The 19636-nt window shown below is 44.6% G+C and overlaps 1 protein-coding gene across 1 annotated transcript in view; it reads left to right on the plus strand.

Annotated features, from left to right (window-relative positions):
• The window catches only part of LOC145353131 (type 2 lactosamine alpha-2,3-sialyltransferase-like), a 50192-nt gene that overhangs the window by 21651 nt on the left and 8905 nt on the right, over window positions 1–19636 (plus strand). The window contains 5 exon segments of the mRNA XM_080203547.1: window positions 2717–2826; window positions 4280–4343; window positions 6840–6935; window positions 8686–8872; window positions 17106–17243. Coding sequence (XP_080059673.1) covers window positions 2717–2826; window positions 4280–4343; window positions 6840–6935; window positions 8686–8872; window positions 17106–17243 — 595 coding nt within the window.

Consider the following 19636-nt stretch of genomic DNA (forward strand, 5'->3'; position numbering starts at 1 on the left):
CCATTCGCCTTCCTGACCACCTGCTGCACCTGCAGGCTGGGTTTTTGCGACTCATGCACAAGGACCCCAAGGTCCCTCTGCACCGTCGCCTGCTGCAGTTTTTTTCGCCACGTAAGTAATAGTCCTTCCTACCATTATTCCTACCAAAGTGGACCACCTCGCACTTGCCAACATTAAATTCCATTTGCCAGTTCCTGGCCCATTCGCCCAGCCTATCTAGATCCTTCTGCAGACTCTCCACACCCTCCGCGCAATTTGCCGTTCCACCAATCTTGGTGTCATCAGCAAATTTCAACACCCTACACTCGGTTCCCTCCTCCAGATCATCTACATAAATGGTAAATAGCTGAGCCCCCAGCACCGACCCCTGGGGCACTCCACTAGTCACCAACCGCCAATCCGAATAGCACCCATTAACCCCCACTCTCTGCCTCCTATTTGACAACCAATCCTCTATCCACGCTAACACCCTACCCCCAACTCCGTGCCCCCTTACCTTCTGCAATAACCTCTTGTGAGGTACCTTGTCAAACGCCTTCTGAAAATCAAGAGAGACCACATCCACCTGCTCTCCTCGATCCACCGCCCTAGACACATCCTCATAGAACTCCAATAATTTTGTCAGACACGACTTCCCCTTAACGAAACCGTGTTGCGTCTGCTCTATCAAGCAATTCCCCTCAAGATGCCTCGCTATTTCCTCCTTGATGACGGATTCTAACATTTTACCTACAACAGACGTTAAACTAACCGGCCTATAATTCCCTGCCTTTTGCCTGGCACCCTTCTTAAACAACGGCATAACATTAGCCGTTTTCCAATCTTCCGGCACTTCCCCAGAATCCAGCGACGTTTGGAAAATAACCACCAAGGCATCCACTATCACCTCCGCCATTTCTTTCAGAACCCTCGGATGCATTCCATCCGGTCCTGGGGACTTGTCCACAATCAGTCCCTCCAGTCTGTCGAGCATCGCCTCTCTAGTAACAATAATGTCATTGAGACCCCCCAGTCCTACCACCTTTCCATCGCTAACACCCGGCAAATTATTCACGTCCTCCTCCGTGAAGACCGAAACAAAAAAGTTATTCAAGACCTCAGCCGTTTCCCCATCCCCTACCACTAAGTCCCCCCTCTCATCCTCTAAGGGTCCAACGTTCACCCTAGCCAGCCTCTTCCTTTTTATATGATCTGATGTGTGTGTCAGATTAACCACTGAGTCCTGGGGCAGTTTCAGCTTGTTATTTGTGGCATTGGAAAAGGTATTTTGACAACAATGTAATTGCTTTGGTTTCGTAACCATAACACTGCTGCTTTGCTATCCATTTTTCCTGTTATTTAATCCTTTATTGAGCGTTTGGCTAATGCTGAGATGATAGGTCTATAAGCACTATTGGAGTCTCTCTGGTACATTTGTCAAGGACTCATTTTTTACATGGGCCTGAACAGGGATTGGAATATCACATTATCCTTGCCTTGTCTTATCGTACTTGAATAAACAAAGGAAATACTTTTCTGGTGTATGTGGTTCAATGTCACAATGAGCAATTCACTAAGTTACTAAACCATGGGGAATTCACTAATTTCTATCAACATTTTGCCACATAGAGAAAAATCTGCACCTATCCTTGTCCATAATGGTGCTTAGCAGAATTTTGATTGCCATTATTCTGTTTAACCTGCCCTTTCCTTTGTCTTCCAATTCTAAAATGCAGAAGATGGAGAGAAACCATTACTGATTCATCAGCTGGAGCATCTGCTGTGATCCTATTTCCAAGCACTTCCTCTGGAACTTTAATGTTTCCTATTTTTCACAGCCTGCTCCAGTTCCCTTCTTAAATCTCTGCCTCCTTTGGATGATTGAGTCTAGATCGTCCACCCTAGCCATCCCCTTTCACTCTTGCAGTGATTGTTTGAAATCTAGACCCCCTTGGTACAATTTGTCAGTTATTGGAAATAATCTTCTGCTATTACTAACAGCCTTCCCCCTTGCTTAATTTATGAAAACCTCAGGGCCTTTTCTGTCCTAGTTGTTAAAAAGCCATTTTTTGAGCATTGCTTCTTAATTATGATTTTCTTTGTCTACGTGTAACTTCACTGTATTCTCCTGCAATGGAATTTCTGAGAACAACATGTAAAATTCCAATTGTGATGTAAACAATGTCTAGTTTGATAGGCTTTGGCACCGTTTCTTTTTGGCTCTTTTTCTAAATCATTTATATAGATGTATGTATAAAATTATCCAACTTGGACAGACCCTTGGGGCATTGACATCCAACCAACTGAAACATTTATTCTTGTCCTTGGCTTTCCATCTATGGTATAACATTCCTTTAATTACAGCACATTTGAATCTTTGTATTTATATTTACACACTGAAACATTGGGGTTATTGAAATTGGCAGTTATAATGTAGTCCATAGATTAAATTTAGTCACTTGTAATGCTGACTCCATGTTGAATAATTTATACGCGGTTTTGATGTCACTACATGCTGTTAATTCTCCTCATTTGCCTTGTATGTCTGTGCAATCTATTGGTTTTGTCCCGAGCCACATTGCGAAACACTGTTAGTGTCTTGATCTTGGAGCGTGTCGCAAATTATTTTTGTCTTTTTACACTGTCTGCATGAGGTATAAATGGAACAGTGATAAGATTTTAATGTTTGATTCTTCCCACTAAGTCTTTATTTCCCCCATCTTTTGTCTTTCACCAGGTCCAAATCCAAGAATCCCTTCTTGTGTTACTCCGACATCAGTTATAAAAGGTGGCCTGCTAAAACAATGGCAGTTCCAGAAATCTTGCCATTTGGCATGTTGAGCGCAGGTACACGTTCCTTCTGAGAGACATGGGGACTATAAATTGCTATGTTAAAGATGTACTGGTAATTCAACAGTTAAAAGCAATGCTTCAGACTTGAACCATCTTTCTGACTGGGGCAGAGTATCATTGGCCTCTGCAATTAGAAAAGGCCACATAGGGAAATTTATAAGTACTGTTAAGATTGACTATAATGGAAATCCCATGGAGAATTAAAGTACATAATGCATTTTAGGCATAGGAGGTGCGTTTGATCTTTGTGTTTGACAGATGAGGCCATTTTGTACAGGTTAGCCCTCTTCTATCTGATTCTCAGCATAGCATGCTTTTGAGATGAATTAGATTTGTAGTAAGGTGAAGCACCACTATTGGGGTAAGATTGCAATAGCTTTTGAACCAATGCTGCCTCACAGCACCAGGGACCAAGTTCAATTCTGGCCTTGGGTGATTATCTTTATGGAGTTTTCACGTTCTCCCTGTATGTATGGATTAGGTTGGTGGCCATGCTTGGCTTCCTTCTGCACCATAGGGATTCTGTGATTCTAAATTGTCCTTTAGTGTCCCAAGATGTGTAAAGGTAATGTTTCCATAGCCCCAGATGACCATAGGCTGCTGTCCCTTTGTGGGGGATCACCACACCTCAGGCGAGGGGCAAGGTTGTGAAGGTGGACCTTTATGAATAACCTTAGCCAGTACGGGAACGGAACTGTACTGTTGGCTTTGCTGTGCATCAGCTGTCCAGCCAACTGAGCTAAACTGACCCCCAAATGTGTAGGTTGGGGGTTTAGCAAGGTAAATATGTGGGGTTACAGGGATAAGGCCTGGGTAAGATGCTCTGTCAAAGAGTCGGTGCAGATTCAATGGATCGAATGGCCACCTTTTGCATTGTAGGATTCTGTGATTCCATGATTTGGTGAAATAGTATAACAGTAAGCATTTGGTTAGTTACACGTGGCCACAACTGTAATTATTTATATAGTGCCATATAGGTTAGAGTAGAGCAGTGAGCTTGTTGTAGTAGTTCAAGGGATCCTTAGAGTTAATAATGCTAAACCTCTGGATGCCATAGTTATCATGCTTTGGGCTTGTTCTTTTGTTATTCAAGTATAAATTTCCTCAGCCAAGCCATCTTCAGAATCAATAAGTCTTCAGTACCAGCAAATTAATACAAATGTTGAAAATGTTAAATCAAAACCAAGAGCGTTGAAAGTGGTTAGCGTGTCAGGCAGCACATGTGCAGAGAGAAAACATAGGGTTAACAGTAGTTAACGTCATTGCATTATTTTGGTTTAGTTATTAGACGTGTTTCTTCTTTATCCATTTGCAATCACATTTTACTTTTTTTTTGCATATGTTGTACTGAATTATACTCTGACCGTTTTGAGGCAAGCTGAGGCACAATTTTAAGGGGATAAATATTTAATGCATTTTAAACTTTATTATTTTACTTGCTTTCCAGAAAGGTATTTCCAAGCAGCACTTAGTACAATGAAGAACTGTGATCTTCCAGAAAAACTGAAGAAGTGAGTGAACTCTTTTGTTTTTAAAAACATGTTTATGATAAGACGATATTTAGTCCCAGATGATGTAGAATATTCTGGCCTCAACCCATGTAATGCGCACGCACATTTTCATTTCTCCATCTCTGCTGTGACTTTATAGATAAACACAGTAAGAAGTCTCACAACACCAGGCTGTGAGACTGCTTACTGTGTTTACCCCAGTCCAATGCCGGCATCTCCACATCATGACATTATAGGTAAGCAGGATAAGTCCAATGTAGTTCACCCACACAGTGGGTGGCGAACAGCATTGTGTGGAGCTTTCAAAACCCATTAGGAATCTGGACAGTAGATGCTCATTGGTTTAATGCTGTGTCCTATCACCAGGTTGCACTTGGCTGTGTGTTTTGAAGCTTTTGTCTGAAGTAGGCATGAGCTTCGTCATGGTATGAAAAAGGAATTGTGAAAGACATTCCCGTAGATGTGCTGGATGTCAAGGCTCCAGCATGGCTAATGACACGTGACAGAAATACAACCTCAGACAGGCCTGTGGGAGGGAAGGTATACACACAGTAGTCTTTAAGAACCCTTTGTGATTTTCTGTTTAACACACCCCCCGCCCTTGCACAATCAGGAATTGTTGGCGCCATGCGTTCAGTGATAAATTTAACCAATAGAAGGATGGCAGTTAGGTCAGGATGTCCTAGGTTCGCTCTGCAATTCTCCCACACCTCCACCTGTGGAGAGAGAAATGGGGTTAAAGCTTTAAGTCAGCATGACTTTTCTTCAGATGCTGCAAGTCCTGCTGTGCGTCTTGCCAGCGTTTTCTGACCTTATATCACATTCCCAACATCTGCAGTGTTTTGCTTTTGAAATAATCATGTAAACTTTGTTTCAGCAGCCATTGAATTTTCCAGGGCTGAGAGTCTCAAATGGGCAGGGGTTCAGGATTGTACAGGTCGGATAGGTTGAAGTGGGAGGAAGTTTGACAGAGTGTCGTAGCTAGATCGGCTATAATACTGAATAGCCAAGGTACATAGGCTGTAGTAGCAAGAGGCTTGCAAGTATCCTAGGTAAATAGACTGCAGTTGTTAGGGGTAACAAGTCCAGACAGCCAGCAATAAGCAGAGATTTAGTAGTTTCTGAACATACAAGGAGCAGGTACGGGCCATTTGGGCCCTCGTCATTGCTTCACCACTTAGTAAGATTAAGGCTAATTTGGTCTCTCTGGCCAGAGAACTGGCAAAATTCTAACATTGTCCCATTATTGAAAAAGGGAGGTAGGGATAGACCAAGAAATTATAGGCCAATTCTCTTGGTTGTCGAAAAATTATTGGAAAGAATTCTGAGGGACAAAATATATCTGCACTTGGATAGACACAGACTAATCAGGATAGTCAGCATGCATTTGTTAAGGGAAGGTCATGTTTGACAAATTTAATCAAACTTTTTGAGGAGATAACCAGGAATATTGATGAGGGTAATGAATTTGATATGGTTGAACGTGAGAGGGGGAAAGTTTAAAAGAGATGTAAGGGGCAAGCTTTTTACACACAGTGGTTAACGCCTGCATCGGGCTGCTGGAGGAGGTGTGGAAGCAGATTCAATAACAATGTTCAAGGGACATCTAGATAGATATATGAACAGGCAGGGGATAGAGGGACATGGACCACATAGAGGCAAGAGAGTGTTAGATTAGGGGGGGCATCTGTGTCAGCACAGTCTTGGTGACTGAGGGGTCTGTTCCTGTGCTGTACTGTTCTTTGTTGTTCATAACATTTAAGAAGTATTTAGATGTTCACTTGTGCTGCAGTAACTCCCAGAGCAATGGGTCAAGCACTAGAAAATGGGATTAGTGCAGTCAGATCTTTGTTGACTGGCACGGACATTATAGGCCGAATGGCTGCCTTCTGTGCTATAAATATCTATGTATATATGATTAGCCTCAAGCCTGTATCCCACCTACCCCCAATAACCTTTCACACCCTTGCTTACCAAGAATTTATCCACCTCTGCCTTAAAAATATTCAAAGACTCTGCTTCCACCATCCTTTCAGGAAGAGATGCAAAGAAGCCCGGCCCTCTGTGTGTGAGAGAGAGAGAGAGAGAATTTTGTCTCCCCTCCATTTCAAATGAGTGAGCCTTTAGTTTTAAACTTTGAATTTGACATCTAAATTCTCCCACAAGAGGGAAAAGGCTTCGGAGTGTCCAAAATAGATAGCAAACAAAACCTGCTCTTGAGACACTTGGTTGTTAATGTTGGGGTGGTGGAAGGGTTGGGGGAGGGTGGTGGTGGGCGGGTGGGTGGGTGGGGGGGGTGGTGGTGGTGGTCGTCGGGGGGGCTGCTGGGAGTGGGATCAGAGTTTGGTAAGCATAAGAAAGTACTTTGGTACATTTTGAAAAAGCTAGACTAGTGAGTTTAAAAAAGATCACAATTGTTAATTTGTTGTTTTACTGGCCTTGGACATGTCGTTCGGAAAGAAGATTTTGATGCCTGTCTTGCCTTCTGTTTACCAGCATATCTTGTCTGAATTGCATTGTTGTTGGCAATGGAGCAGTACTTCGAAACAAGACATTAGGGAAAAAGATAGATTCCTACGATGTTGTTATAAGGTATTTTTTTTGTTAAATCTTATTATGTGGAACAAGTTGTCTCATACAATTAACGCCAGCGTCTTCTCGAACTTCTTGATATATTTAAAACCAGCAATGTTACCAGATGTTCAAATATTTAGCAATTGCTGCAGTTCCCCTTCTCCCCAAACCCCATAAGTTTATTATGATGTGTGTTCAAACAGCTTGCATCTTTGCAGATTGGTGGAACTGCACTGTATTTGCATCATATGTTTTTGATAGCATTTTGGAAATTAAGTTCCTTGCTTCACTTTCCAAAAACTTTATTCGATAATTCATAAAACAACCCAAAAGAGAATTTAGCAGCTAGCATTCATGTACTGTTTCTCATATAAGATTGAGTGCTTTCTGTGATGGTGAGGAGGACACTAGTGTGAAAGCAGAGATTAAAAGTACAGTGGTGGGCCAGACTAACACCCCAGAGCATTCTGAAGTATGTTCTGGAGCAAAGGGCTCGATAGGATAGAGTGGAGAATGTTGGTCAAAGGATTTGAAAATAAATAAAGGGGTCTTTGAATTTATTGTCTGAACAACAATTTATTTTGGGGGGACCTGCGGAACCTTACCAGGATGGTTGATAAATGTATGGCAGGAATCTTGGGTTGGCTAAAGTTTGCAAAGGATGGAGCTGGGGCAATATCCAAAACGACACAATTTGAGAAATCGATTGTCATTGATGGAAACGGATTTGGGTTTTGGACTCCTATTGGAAGAGGGCAGGATGGGAGCGACTGTGTCCCGGAGGTGGGACGATAAGACAGGTGTGGGGTTTAAAATAAAAAAATCAGCTACAAATTGAACAGAACATCATGGTTGTGCTCCACCAGATCTACTAGCCAGGGAGTTTTGTGTAATGTGACACAGTGTTTACAGGAACTTTTAAATATTGGGAGAAAGGCATTTAAATGAAATGGTTTGAGAGCAGAAGTGTAGAAAGTAGAACGGCTGGAAGAATGAGGAGACTATTGAAACATGAAAGCAGTTGTCCAGACAAAAAACCTCAGGAGCTTTGTCCTTGCCGTACTGAAGTGAAGAAAATATTGCTCTTAGGACTTGATATAAAATAGCAAATTAAATAATGCAACAGTCTGGGCTCTTCTGTGATGGTAGACTGAGTAAAGTTTATTTATTATTCACAATTAGACTTACATTAACACCGCAATGAAGTTACTGTGAAAATCCCCTAGTTGCCACATTTCCCCGCCTGTTCAGGTTCACTGAGGGAGAATTTAACATGGCCAGTGCGCCTGACCAGCATGTCTTTCGGACTGTGGGAGGAAACCCGAGCACCCGGAGGAAACCCATACAGACCACAGCGTGTTTTCTTAGGGGAAGTAGGAAGGAAATTAGAGAAGGTTGGTTTGGTGTGCGGTGCGGTGCTGAGGCCGAGATGAAGTTTGGCCTGGGGAGCTGGGGGAAGGAAGAGAGGTGACTCAGGTAGTTTCAATTTTAACAACCTGCAGACAAAATAAATTGTAAGAATTTATAGTTCTGACAGTGTGACATTCAGATTATTCAGGTTAATTTTTATTTTAACTAAAATTCAGCACTGCACAACAGTGCCACAATGCTGGTATTTCTTAGTGAAAGAGGTTCAGTTTGTTGTTAGACTATTAGGACGGGAAGAATTTTAGATAGGAAGTGTAAGGTGAGTTAAAGGTAGAAGGCATGTTCTTTGAATAGTTTACGATAATGTTTACCTCACTGCTCCTTTTCTAATTCCTTTAAGATTGAATAGCGGCCCTGTGATTGGATACGAAGATGATGTTGGGAACAAAACAACGTTTAGGTTCTCTTACCCAGAGTCTGTTTTCTCCAACCTCAGCCAGTATGATCCCGACACGACACTGGTTTTTGTTCCCTTTAAGGCGATAGACTTACGCTGGTTAAAGGAAGTGCTCTTAAAGCAGAAAGTGGTGAGTTTGCTGAAATTGCTTATTTTTAACAACAATCCTCCAATAAGCCCTTAATAACCCCTCTATGTTTGCAAATTGCTGCCTCACCTCTGGCATTCAATTGCCTTCTAGTCCTTGAACGTACAGTTGCCTCCAAAATCCATGCCAGTTTCTCTCATAAGTCCAAGTTTCCAACTCTGCCACAAAAGCAAATGGGCCCAAAGGCACAAATAATGTTTGTGATTGTGGTGCTCCATACCTCCCACAACCTTCTTGCTCTCTCTGCAGCCATTGATTACACAATCCTCCTATGTTGTGAAGCTCGGGTGGACTGTCTGGCTTTGTTCTACCCTGGCTTATCAAATTGTAGTAAGAAGTCTCACAACACCAGGTTAAAGTCCAACAGGTTTATTTGGTAGTAAACGCCACAAGCTTTCGGGATCCTGCCCCTTCGTCAGGTGAGTGGAGAGTTCTGATCAGAGTTCTGATCATATAAAGGCACACACGGTTTACAGAATACTGATTAGAATGCGAGTCTTTACAGCGAGTCAGCTAATCAGAACTCTCCACTCATCTGACGAAGGAGCAGAGCCCTGAAAGCTTGTGATGTTTACTACCAAATAAACCTGTTGAACTTTAAACTGGTGTTGTGAGACTTCTTACCGTGTTTACCCCAGTCCAACGCCAGCATCTCCGTGTCATATCAAATTGTAGCCAGAGAATGTTTAGCAATGGCTCCTTTTGCTAACTGTGCATCTTTATGTCTAGGGACCCACAGGGATGGCCTCCCTCCCCTTCCCCTTTAAAATGCCTCCATTTGGTGATATCATCCAAAGAAATGGGATCCGTTTTCCCTGTGCACTGATAGCAATCAGCCCAACCATTATCCCCGACTCTCTTTGCCCATTTATTGCCTTTGTGTTGTTAGGATACTCATCTGACGTCCAGTTCCAGATGAGTTGCAACGCCCTCTAACAAAGCATTGAAAAAAAAATCAAAACTGTTGCCTTGAGTCCAAACTCAAACTCTGTTTGCCACTGATTTCATCTTGGGTTGAGGCAGAAACCTGATTGGAGGGTTTCAAACTGGAGCCCTGAAAAAGATGGGCATAGAACATAAGAACATAAGAAATAGGAGCAGGAGTAGGCCATCTAGCCCTTCGAGCCTGCCCCGCCATTCAATAAGATCATGGCTGATCTGAAGTGGCTCAGTTCCACATTCCTGCCCTCTCCCCATAACCCTTAATCCCCTCGCTTATCAAAAACCCATCAACCTGCGTCTTAAAAATATTTAGCGAGGCAGCCTCCACCACTTCAACGGGCAGAGAATTCCAGAGATTCACCACCCTTTGAGTGAAGAAGTTCCTCCTCAACTCTGTTCTAAACCGCCTCCCCTTTATCTTGAGGCTGTGCCCCCTAGTCCTACTGTCCTTTCTGAGCGGGAAGAGCCTCTCCACCTCTATCCTATCCATCCCATTCATCATCTTATATGTCTCAATGAGATCTCCCCTCATTCTTCTAAACTCTAACGAGTACAAGCCTAGTTTATTCAGCCTCTCCTCATAGCTCAACCCCCTCAACTCCGGTATCAGCCTAGTGAACCTCCTCTGCACTCCCTCCAAGGCCAAAATATCCTTGCGTAAGTACGGCGACCAAAAGGCAACAGCACATTCGAAGGCTTTGTGTGGGAAAGAGAGGTCGGCCACTCTACCATTCTGAATCAAATGATTCACCAGCTTAGTGCCCTCTTTGACTCTGAGCTAAGTTTCAATCTTGTAAAACTTCCCCTTTAGGACAGTGTCTAGATCCACTCTTAATCGATGCACATCTACACCCATCTGTGGCTGAAATCCCACCCATGCCTTTGTCACCTTCGAGCTCAACTCTTCCAAAATTCTTTAGGCTGGCCTCCCACCCTCTTTAGCCGTTCCAGAACTCTGCTGCCTGTGTCCCATCCCATCTACCGCCACCCGAGTGCTCACTGGCCTTTATTAATTACTTGCAAGGCTTAGTTTCACAGGCAGAATTTAAAGTTTGTTTATTAGTGTCACAAGTAGGTTTACATTAACACCGCAATGAAGTTACTGTGGAAATTCCCTAGTTGCCGCACTCCGGTGCCTGTTTGTGTACACTGGGCGAGAATTTAGCATAGTCAATGCACTTAACCAGCAAGCCTTTTCGACTGTGGTAGAAAACCGGAGCACCCAGAGGAAACCCATGCAGACACTGGGAGAACATGCAGACTCTGCACAGACATGGTGGTGGCATGGTGGGACAGTAGTTAGCATTGCTGCCTCACAGCACCAGGAACCTGGGTTCGATTCCGGGCTTGGGTCACTCTCTGTGTAGAGTTTGCATGTTCTCCCTGCATCTGCAAAGTTTTCCTCTGGATGATCCGGTTTCCTCTCACAATCCAAAGATGTGCATGTTAGGTTGACTGGCCATGTTAAATTGCCCCTTAGTGTCAGGGGTATTAGTAAGGATAGGGACCGATAGGAAATATACATTAAATGGCAGAACTCTTTGAGCAGACGAGGAAGGAGCATCAGAGAGAAAGCTAAGACTTTACCTGTTAAAAACCTGTTTAAAATAAGTTTAAAGCACTTTGTTCTTTGTAGAACTGTTTAAAGCATTTACTTATTGTATTTACTGCTTTAAGAATTGTGAGGGAGTGATTATCAGGCAGTTGTGGCCCATCAGCTTTAATTATCAAGTGTCCACACGGTGAAGCCTTACATTGTTTGCTGGAGCAGACGAGGAAGGAGCATCAGAGAGAAAGCTGAGACTTTACCTGTTAAAAACCTGTTTAAAATAAGTTTAAAGCACTTTGTTCTTTGTAGAACTGTTTAAAGCATTTACTTATTGTATTTACTGCTTTAAGAATTGTGAGGGAGTGATTATCAGGCAGTTGTGGCCCATCAGCTTTAAATCAGCGCCAAGTTTAAAAGGAGGCCTGGTGTAGATAGCGGGCAGTGGAGTGAGAGGGAAGCAGAGTGAGCTATTAGGGCTTAATATCAAAAAGGGCTGGAAGGTAAAAAGGCCAGGTTGAAAGAAGAAGGAAAAAAAAAAATTTTTTTTTCAAAACTACTACAGCAAGAAACAAGGAAAAAATTTTTTCCCACAACAAATTATATTGAATAATGGAGGGACATGTGATGTGCGGTTCCTGTATGATGTGGGAACTGGTGGACCCCAGGGTCCTTCCCAGTGACCATGTCTGCAGTAAGTGCAGGTTGCTGGAGGAGCTCCAGCTCAAGGTGGATGAGCTGGCCTCTGAGCTACAGACACTGAGGCTCATCAGGGGGAGAGAGGGTGCCATTGTCAATGGGGTGCAAGTGACATCCACCCCCTCTAGACTGTCTAAATCTAAGGGTCAGGAACAAAAGGGGGCTGCTGGGAGGAGGAAGGGGGGTGAGGAGCGGAGGCCTCAGCCTCTTAATCTGCATAACAGGTTTGAGGTTCTTGCTTCCACTCTGGAAGAGGACGAGGCAGGTGAGGTTGGTGAGCAAACTGCACACGGTACAGTGATGCAGCAGGACATAGGCAAAGAGAAGGGGAAAAGGAACGTAGTAGTGATTGGAGATAGTGGGGTGAAGGGTATTGACACTGTCCTTTGTCACAATGACAAAGTGCACAGAAGGGTGTGTTGTCTGCCTGGTGCTCGGGTACAGGATGTCGCAGCTGGGCTGCAGAGGAACCTGGAGTGGGAGGGTGAGAACCCAGTTGTGGTGGTACATGTGGGTGCCAGCGACGTAGGCAAAGTGCGGACTGAGGATCTGGGGAGGGAGTATGAGAAGCTGGGAATGGAATTAAAAAGTAGAACCGACAAGGTGGTCTTCTCTGGGCTACTGCCTGAACCGAGTGCAGACGGGCGTAGGGTTGACAGGATAAAGGAAGTGAATGGGTGGCTCAGAGATTGGTGTGGGAGGAATGGGATCGAATTTATGGGGCATTGGCACCAGTATTGGGGTAGGTGGGACTTGTTCGGGCGGGATGGGGTTGGTCTGAATCGTGCTGGGACCAGAGTGCTGGCGAATCGAGTAAAGAGGACTGTAGACAGGGCTTTAAACTAATTAGGGGGGGGGAGGGTGCGAGGGTAGGTGATGTTAGGAGGTCTACAGTTAAGGATAGGGTACAGGTAAGGGAAGAGGCTGAGGATGTCCCAAGTGGCGGCGTTATGGCAAATAGGGTCCAGAAGAAGGCTGGGATGAAAGCGCTTTATCTGAATGCACGAAGCATTCGGAATAAAGTGGATGAGCTGGTGGTGCAGATCGACACAAATGGATACGATCTGGTGGCCATTACAGAGACGTGGCTGCAAGGTGACAGGGACTGGGAGATGAATGTACAGGGCTATCAAGTGTTTAGGAAGGATAGGCAGGAGGAAAGAGGGGGTGGCGTAGCTCTGCTGATTAAGGACAGCATCAAGGTGGTAGCAAGGGATGATATCGGAGCCAAAGAGCAGAAAGTGGAATCGTTGTGGGTGGAGATTAGGAACAGCAAAGGGAGGAAGACGCTGGTGGGTGTCGTCTATAGGCCCCCGAATAATGATCTGGAGGTGGGGCGGGCTGTTAACGCGCAAATAAGTGCGGCGTGCAGGAATGGGACGGCAGTAGTTATGGGGGATTTCAATCTGCATATTGATTGGTCGACCCATGTTGGACGAGGTGGGCTCGAGGAGGAGTTCTTGGAATGCTGCCGGGATAGTTTCCTGGAACAGTGTGTGTTGGAGCCGACGAGGGAGCGAGCTATCTTGGATCTGGTGCTATGTAATGAGGCGGGTAGAATTAGGGACCTTGAGGTGAAGGATCCTCTTGGAGAGAGTGATCATTGTATGGTGGAGTTTCTGTTGCAGATGGAGGAGGAGAAAGTGGGTTCCCGGACACGTGTCCTTTGTTTGAATAGAGGGGAGTACGGTAGGATGAGAGAAGAATTGGCGAATGTGGACTGGGGGAGCGCGTTGGAAGGTAGGTCTGCTGAGGAGCAGTGGAGGATCTTTAAGGAGATCTTTCTTGGTGCTCAGCAGAAATTTATTCCGATGGTTAAAAAGGACAGTAGGAAGAGAGGTAATAAGCCGTGGATAACGAAGGAGGTGAAGGAAAGTGTTAAATTAAAAGCGGAGGAATTTAGAGTAGCTAAGAGCAGTGGGCGAGAAGAGGATTGGGAAAGGTTTAAATGTCAACAAAGATTGACAAAGAAGTTGATAAAGGAGGGTAGAAGAAGCTATGAAGCTGGGCTAGCGCTTAATATAAAAAAGGATAGCAAGAGTTTTTATAAATATATAAAAAGGAAGAGGCTGGCTAGGGTGAACGTTGGTCCCTTAGCGGATGAGAAAGGGGACCTAGTGGTAGGGGATGGGGATATGGCTAAGGTCTTGAATAACTTTTTTGTTTCTGTCTTCACGGAGGAGGACGTGAATAATTTGCCGGGTGTTAGCGATGGAAAGGTGGTAGGACTGGAGGGTCTTAATGACATTACTGTTACTAGAGAGGTGGTGCGCGACAGACTGGAGGGGCTGATTGTGGACAAGTCCCCAGGACCGGATGGAATGCATCCGAGGGTTCTGAAAGAAATGGCGGAGGTTATAGTGGATGCCTTGGTGGTTATTTTCCAGACGTCGCTGGATTCCGGGGAAGTGCCGGAGGATTGGAAAACGGCTAATGTTACGCCGTTGTTTAAGAAGGGTGCCAGGCAAAAGGCGGGGAATTACAGGCCGGTTAGTTTAACGTCTGTGGTAGGTAAAATGTTAGAATCCGTCATTAAGGAGGAAATTGCGAGGCATCTTGAAGGGAATTGCTTGATAGGGCAGACGCAACACGGTTTCATTAAAGGGAAGTCGTGTCTGACAAATTTACTGGAGTTCTATGAGGATGTGTCTAGGGCGGTGGATAGAGGAGAGCCGGTGGATGTGGTCTTTCTGGATTTTCAGAAGGCGTTTGATAAGGTACCTCACAAGAGGTTACTGCAGAAGGTCAGAGGACATGGAGTTGGGGGTAGGGTGTTAGCGTGGATAGAGGATTGGTTGTCAAATAGGAGGCAGAGAGTGGGGGTCAATGGGTGCTATTCGGATTGGCGGTTGGTGACTAGTGGGGTGCCCCAGGGGTCGGTGCTGGGGCCTCAGCTATTTACCATTTATATAGATGATCTGGAGGAGGGAACCGAGTGTAGGGTGTCGAAATTTGCTGATGACACCAAGATTGGGGGAAAGGCAAATTGTGCGGAGGGTGTGGAGAGTCTGCAGAAGGATCTAGATAGGCTGGGCGAATGGGCCAGGAAATGGCAAATGGAATTTAATGTTGGCAAGTGTGAGGTGGTCCACTTTGGTAGGAAGAATGGTAGGAAGGACTATTACTTACGTGGCGAAAAACTGCAGCAGGCGACGGTGCAGAGGGACCTCGGGGTCCTTGTGCATGAGTCGCAAAAACCCAGCCTGCAAGTGCAGCAGGTGGTCAGGAAGGCGAATGGGATGCTGGCCTTCATAGCGAGGGGGATTGAATATAAAAGTAGGGAGGTCTTGCTGCAGCTGTATAGGGCATTGGTGAGGCCGCAGCTGGAGTACTGTGTGCAGTTTTGGGCGCCGCACCTGCGCAAGGATATTTTGGCCCTGGAGGGAGTGCAGAGGAGGTTTACTAGGCTGATACCGGAGTTGAGGGGGTTGAGCTATGAGGAGAGGCTGAATAAACTAGGCTTGTACTCGTTAGAGTTTAGAAGAATGAGGGGAGATCTCATTGAGACGTATAAGATGATGAATGGGATGGATAGGATAGAGGTGGAAAGACTCTTCCCGCTCAAAAAAGACAGTAGGACTAGGGGGCACAGCCTCAAGATAAAGGGGGGGCGGTTCAGAACGGAGTTGAGGAGGAACTTCTTCACTCAAAGGGTGGTGAATCTCTGGAATTCTCTGCCCGTTGAAGTGGTGGAGGCTGCCTCGCTAAATATTTTTAAGAAGCGGGTTGATGGGTTTTTGATAAGAGAGGGGATTAAGGGTTATGGGGAGAGGGCGGGAAAGTGGAACTGAGCCACGACAGATCAGCCATGATCTTATTGAATGGCGGGGCAGGCTCGAAGGGCCAGATGGCCTACTCCTGCTCCTATTTCTTATGTTCTTATGTTCTTATGTTCTTAAAGAGTATTGATAGGCCAAGGGATCTGGGTGTACAGGCACACAGGTCACTGAAAGTGGCAGTGCAGGTGGAGAAGGTAGTCAAGAAGGCAAACAACATACTTGCCTTCATCAGCCACGGTATTGAGTTTAAAAATTGACAAGTCATGTTGCAGCTTTATAGAATCTTAGTTGGGCTGCACTTGGAATATAGTGTTCAATCCTGGTCACCACACTACCAGAAGGATGTGGAGGCTTTGGAGAGGGTACTGAAAAGATTTACCAGGATTTGTCTGGTATCGAGGGCATTAGCTATGAGGAGAGATTGGTTTGAGGGCATTAGCCATGAGGAGAAACTTGGTTCATTCTCACTGGAGCAACGGAGGTTGAGGGGCAACCTGATAGAAGTCTACAAGTTTATGAGAAACATGAAAAAAGTGGATAGTCAGAAGCTTTTTCCAGGGTGAAAGAGTCAATTACTAGGGGGCATAGGTTTAAGGTGCGAGGAGGAAGGTTTAAAGGAGTTGTATGAGGCAAATTTTTTACACAGAGTGTGGTGGGCACCTGGAACCTATTGCTGGGGGAGGTAGTGGAAGTGGATACAGTAGTGACTTCTAAGGGGTGTCTTGACAACTACATGAATGAGATGGGAATAGAGAGATATGGTCCCCAGAAGGGTAGGGGGTTTTAGTTGGTCGGTGCAGTCTCAGAGGGCCGAAGGGCCTGTTCCTGTGCTGTAATTTACTTTGTTCTTTGTTCTAGGGCAAATATGTGAGGTTACAGGGATGTGGCCTAGGTGGGATTGTTTTCGATGCAGACTTGATGGGCTGAATGGTCTCCTTCTGCACTATAAGGATTCTATAATAGTGACCCAAGCTAACCACTATGCTGCCCATTTCACCAATTTAGCAACTTCAGTACAAGTATAGCAATTTGGTGATGGTATCCAGAACCCACCTTTTGAGATAAATTGCTGAAACTGGACTCTGTAAAGAATAAAGAAAGCTGACTTCTGTAGATGTTAAGAGTTCACCGGATGGAGACTGACCATTACACCTTATTAAAGTAGATGCCAAGAAAGCTGGAGAGTTGAGATTTAACTGCAATTTAATGTGTTTTCAAAACAGCAATCGATTTTATGATTTTATTACAGTCCATGCGGGGCTTCTGGAAAAAACCACCAGTGGAGCTCATCTACAAAAATAGTCAAATAAGGATACTGAAATCTTCCATAGTCCAGAAAGCAGCCTTTGATTTACTAAAACTACCCACATTTGTGGCTTGGCCTAAGGTATGATGATAATTGTGTTTTCTTTTCCTATTTTTGGTGATTCATCTGTGTCGCTTTTAACTGAGATCGTAGAGACTGAAATCCAAATGAATGCACTCAAAGGTATTTATTTAATTGGACTGTCGGAAGCACTGCAGAATGGTATGAGCTGAAATTTAATTAAAATTCCAATACTTCCCATTTGACAAGTTCTGGATTAATACGGAGAAAACATCAAGATGCTGGGAACTGTGCAGGAACAGTCTGGTGCAACTTGTTTCCTAATGGTTTTACTTGCAACGTTCTTGTGGCAAAATACCTCACCCTCCCTGCTTGAAAGCTTCATGTACCTGAGACTGGGAATTGCAAGCGGCAGCTCCTCACAGCTTCATTGCTGAGAGATGGGGTGGGATCTTCCAGCCGCGTGTGTCCCAAGACTGGAAATTCTCACCCCAGCTCAAGAGGCCTGTGAATGTTCTGGCGAATTTTCTGCCTCGCACACTCAAAGTGCTGCACAAAGCAACCAACAAAACAATTATTATCCAACATCTTTGGTTGCAAGCACTTTCTCCCTCCCACCTGTATTCATGGTTCCATCTGGTTTATACTTAATGGTGGAAAACCAAAGAACGTAAACAGTAATTATACTATTACAAACCTTTCCTCTCATGCTGCCTCTCACAATATGAGCTACAGTTCCATAGACAGCTCATATAAAAAAGAGTTGTGCTCCCAGAATTTAATAAACATGAGCTAGGAGAGTGAGTCTACACATGAGAGCTAATTGTAGGCAGCCAAACATCACCTGATTCACAGTTGGTCAATTTGAACAATTTAACTACAAACCCCCTATGCAGCTACTCCAAGTTAAATTACGCAGTCAGGAGCTCTTAAAAGAAGGCTTTTTTTTTAATTCAGAATCCAGTGTCTAGAGACAGATGGGTTGGAAGAGCTTTCCTTTGGGAAAGACAGAATGAAAGTTTTATTAAAGAAGGTGTCCCTGAGGAAGCTGGGATATCCAAAAATTGTTCAAAGAAAGTATGCAGCTGTTGTCTAACAAGCAGTTTCCAGTCATTGGAAGTGCTATTTCCTGGGTGATTTGCCAACGGGAAACTTCCTTGGATTGAGGAAGCATGCCAAGGGAAGGAAGACTAATGGGTGCCCATTCGAAGCAAGAGGAAAGCTGCAGCTGGGTGCATTAAGCCCTCAGACACAGTGGCCGGAATTTTACCGTTCCACCTGCCCCAGGATTCAGAGTGGGCGAGGGGCAGACCATGGAAAGGTCCGTTGACCTCGGGTGGGATTTTACGGTTTCGGGACAAGTGCAGCCATAAAATCCTGTCTGTATGTCACACCACTGCTGTTAATTGCAAAGCCCCGACCCTACCTTTTACTTCAGACTCCTTAACTGAGGAAGTTGCACCTGTAACATGGTGGCTGCTGAAGGACTTCCTGAGCTTCACACAAACTCTGACAAATTTTCATACTAATTCACTGTGTGGCTTCTAGAACAACTTGCATATTCTATTTTCACCATTTCCCAACAGATGCAATGTAGGTGGCTCACTATTAGAATGTCTGCCATGCTATTATATAATACTCATCTCTTTTTTCCCAAAGGATAAAATTCCGCTTAATTATTTTGAGACAAACTGAACTAGTGGCAGTGCAGCCAACCCATAATCTCTGCATCACCATGAGGAACAGGTCATTGAGTGAGCGGGCAAGGGAGACCTCGGTGGCGAAATGGCGGCTTAGTATATTGTCACTGGACTAGTAATTCAGAGATCCAGGGCAACGCTGTTCAAATTCAGTAAAAATCTGGAATTAAAAGTCTAATGATGACCATGAAACCATTGTCAATTGTCGTAAAAGCCCATCTGGCTCACTAATGTCCTTTGGGGAAGAAAACCTACCATCCTTACCTGGTCTGGCCCACATGTGACTCCAGAACCACAGCCACATGGTTGACTCTGGAATGGCCTAGCAAAACCACTTGGGGCAATTAGGGCTGGGCAATAAATGCTGGCCCAGCCAATGATGCCCACATCCTCTGAACGAATTTTAAAAAGCCAACCCAATAAGCTAATGATTCACTCCAACTTTATCTTGCTGCTGTTTGTCACTAGCAGGCAGATAAAACTGCCCCTTCCTTAAAAGGTTGTGGGAATAGCCGTGACCTATACACCACTTTGTGGAATATATTACTTTCTTTTGATCTAGTGATCTCTCAAGACAACGTGCCTGGTGTAAAGGTAGAGATGATGTGATCAGTATAAAGCACTCCAGACTCTCCAAGCATGGTTCAGGTACATCCTTTATAAGGGAGTTAGCTCGGGGCAGCCTGGAGAGAGCACCAACTGATAAAACAGCACCGGTGAGGAGAAGCAAATGGGGATGGAGCCAGGGATCTG

Source organism: Carcharhinus amblyrhynchos, chromosome 15 (assembly GCF_965287045.1).
Source record: "Carcharhinus amblyrhynchos chromosome 15, sCarAmb.v2.hapA, whole genome shotgun sequence".
Lineage (NCBI taxonomy): Eukaryota > Metazoa > Chordata > Chondrichthyes > Carcharhiniformes > Carcharhinidae > Carcharhinus > Carcharhinus amblyrhynchos.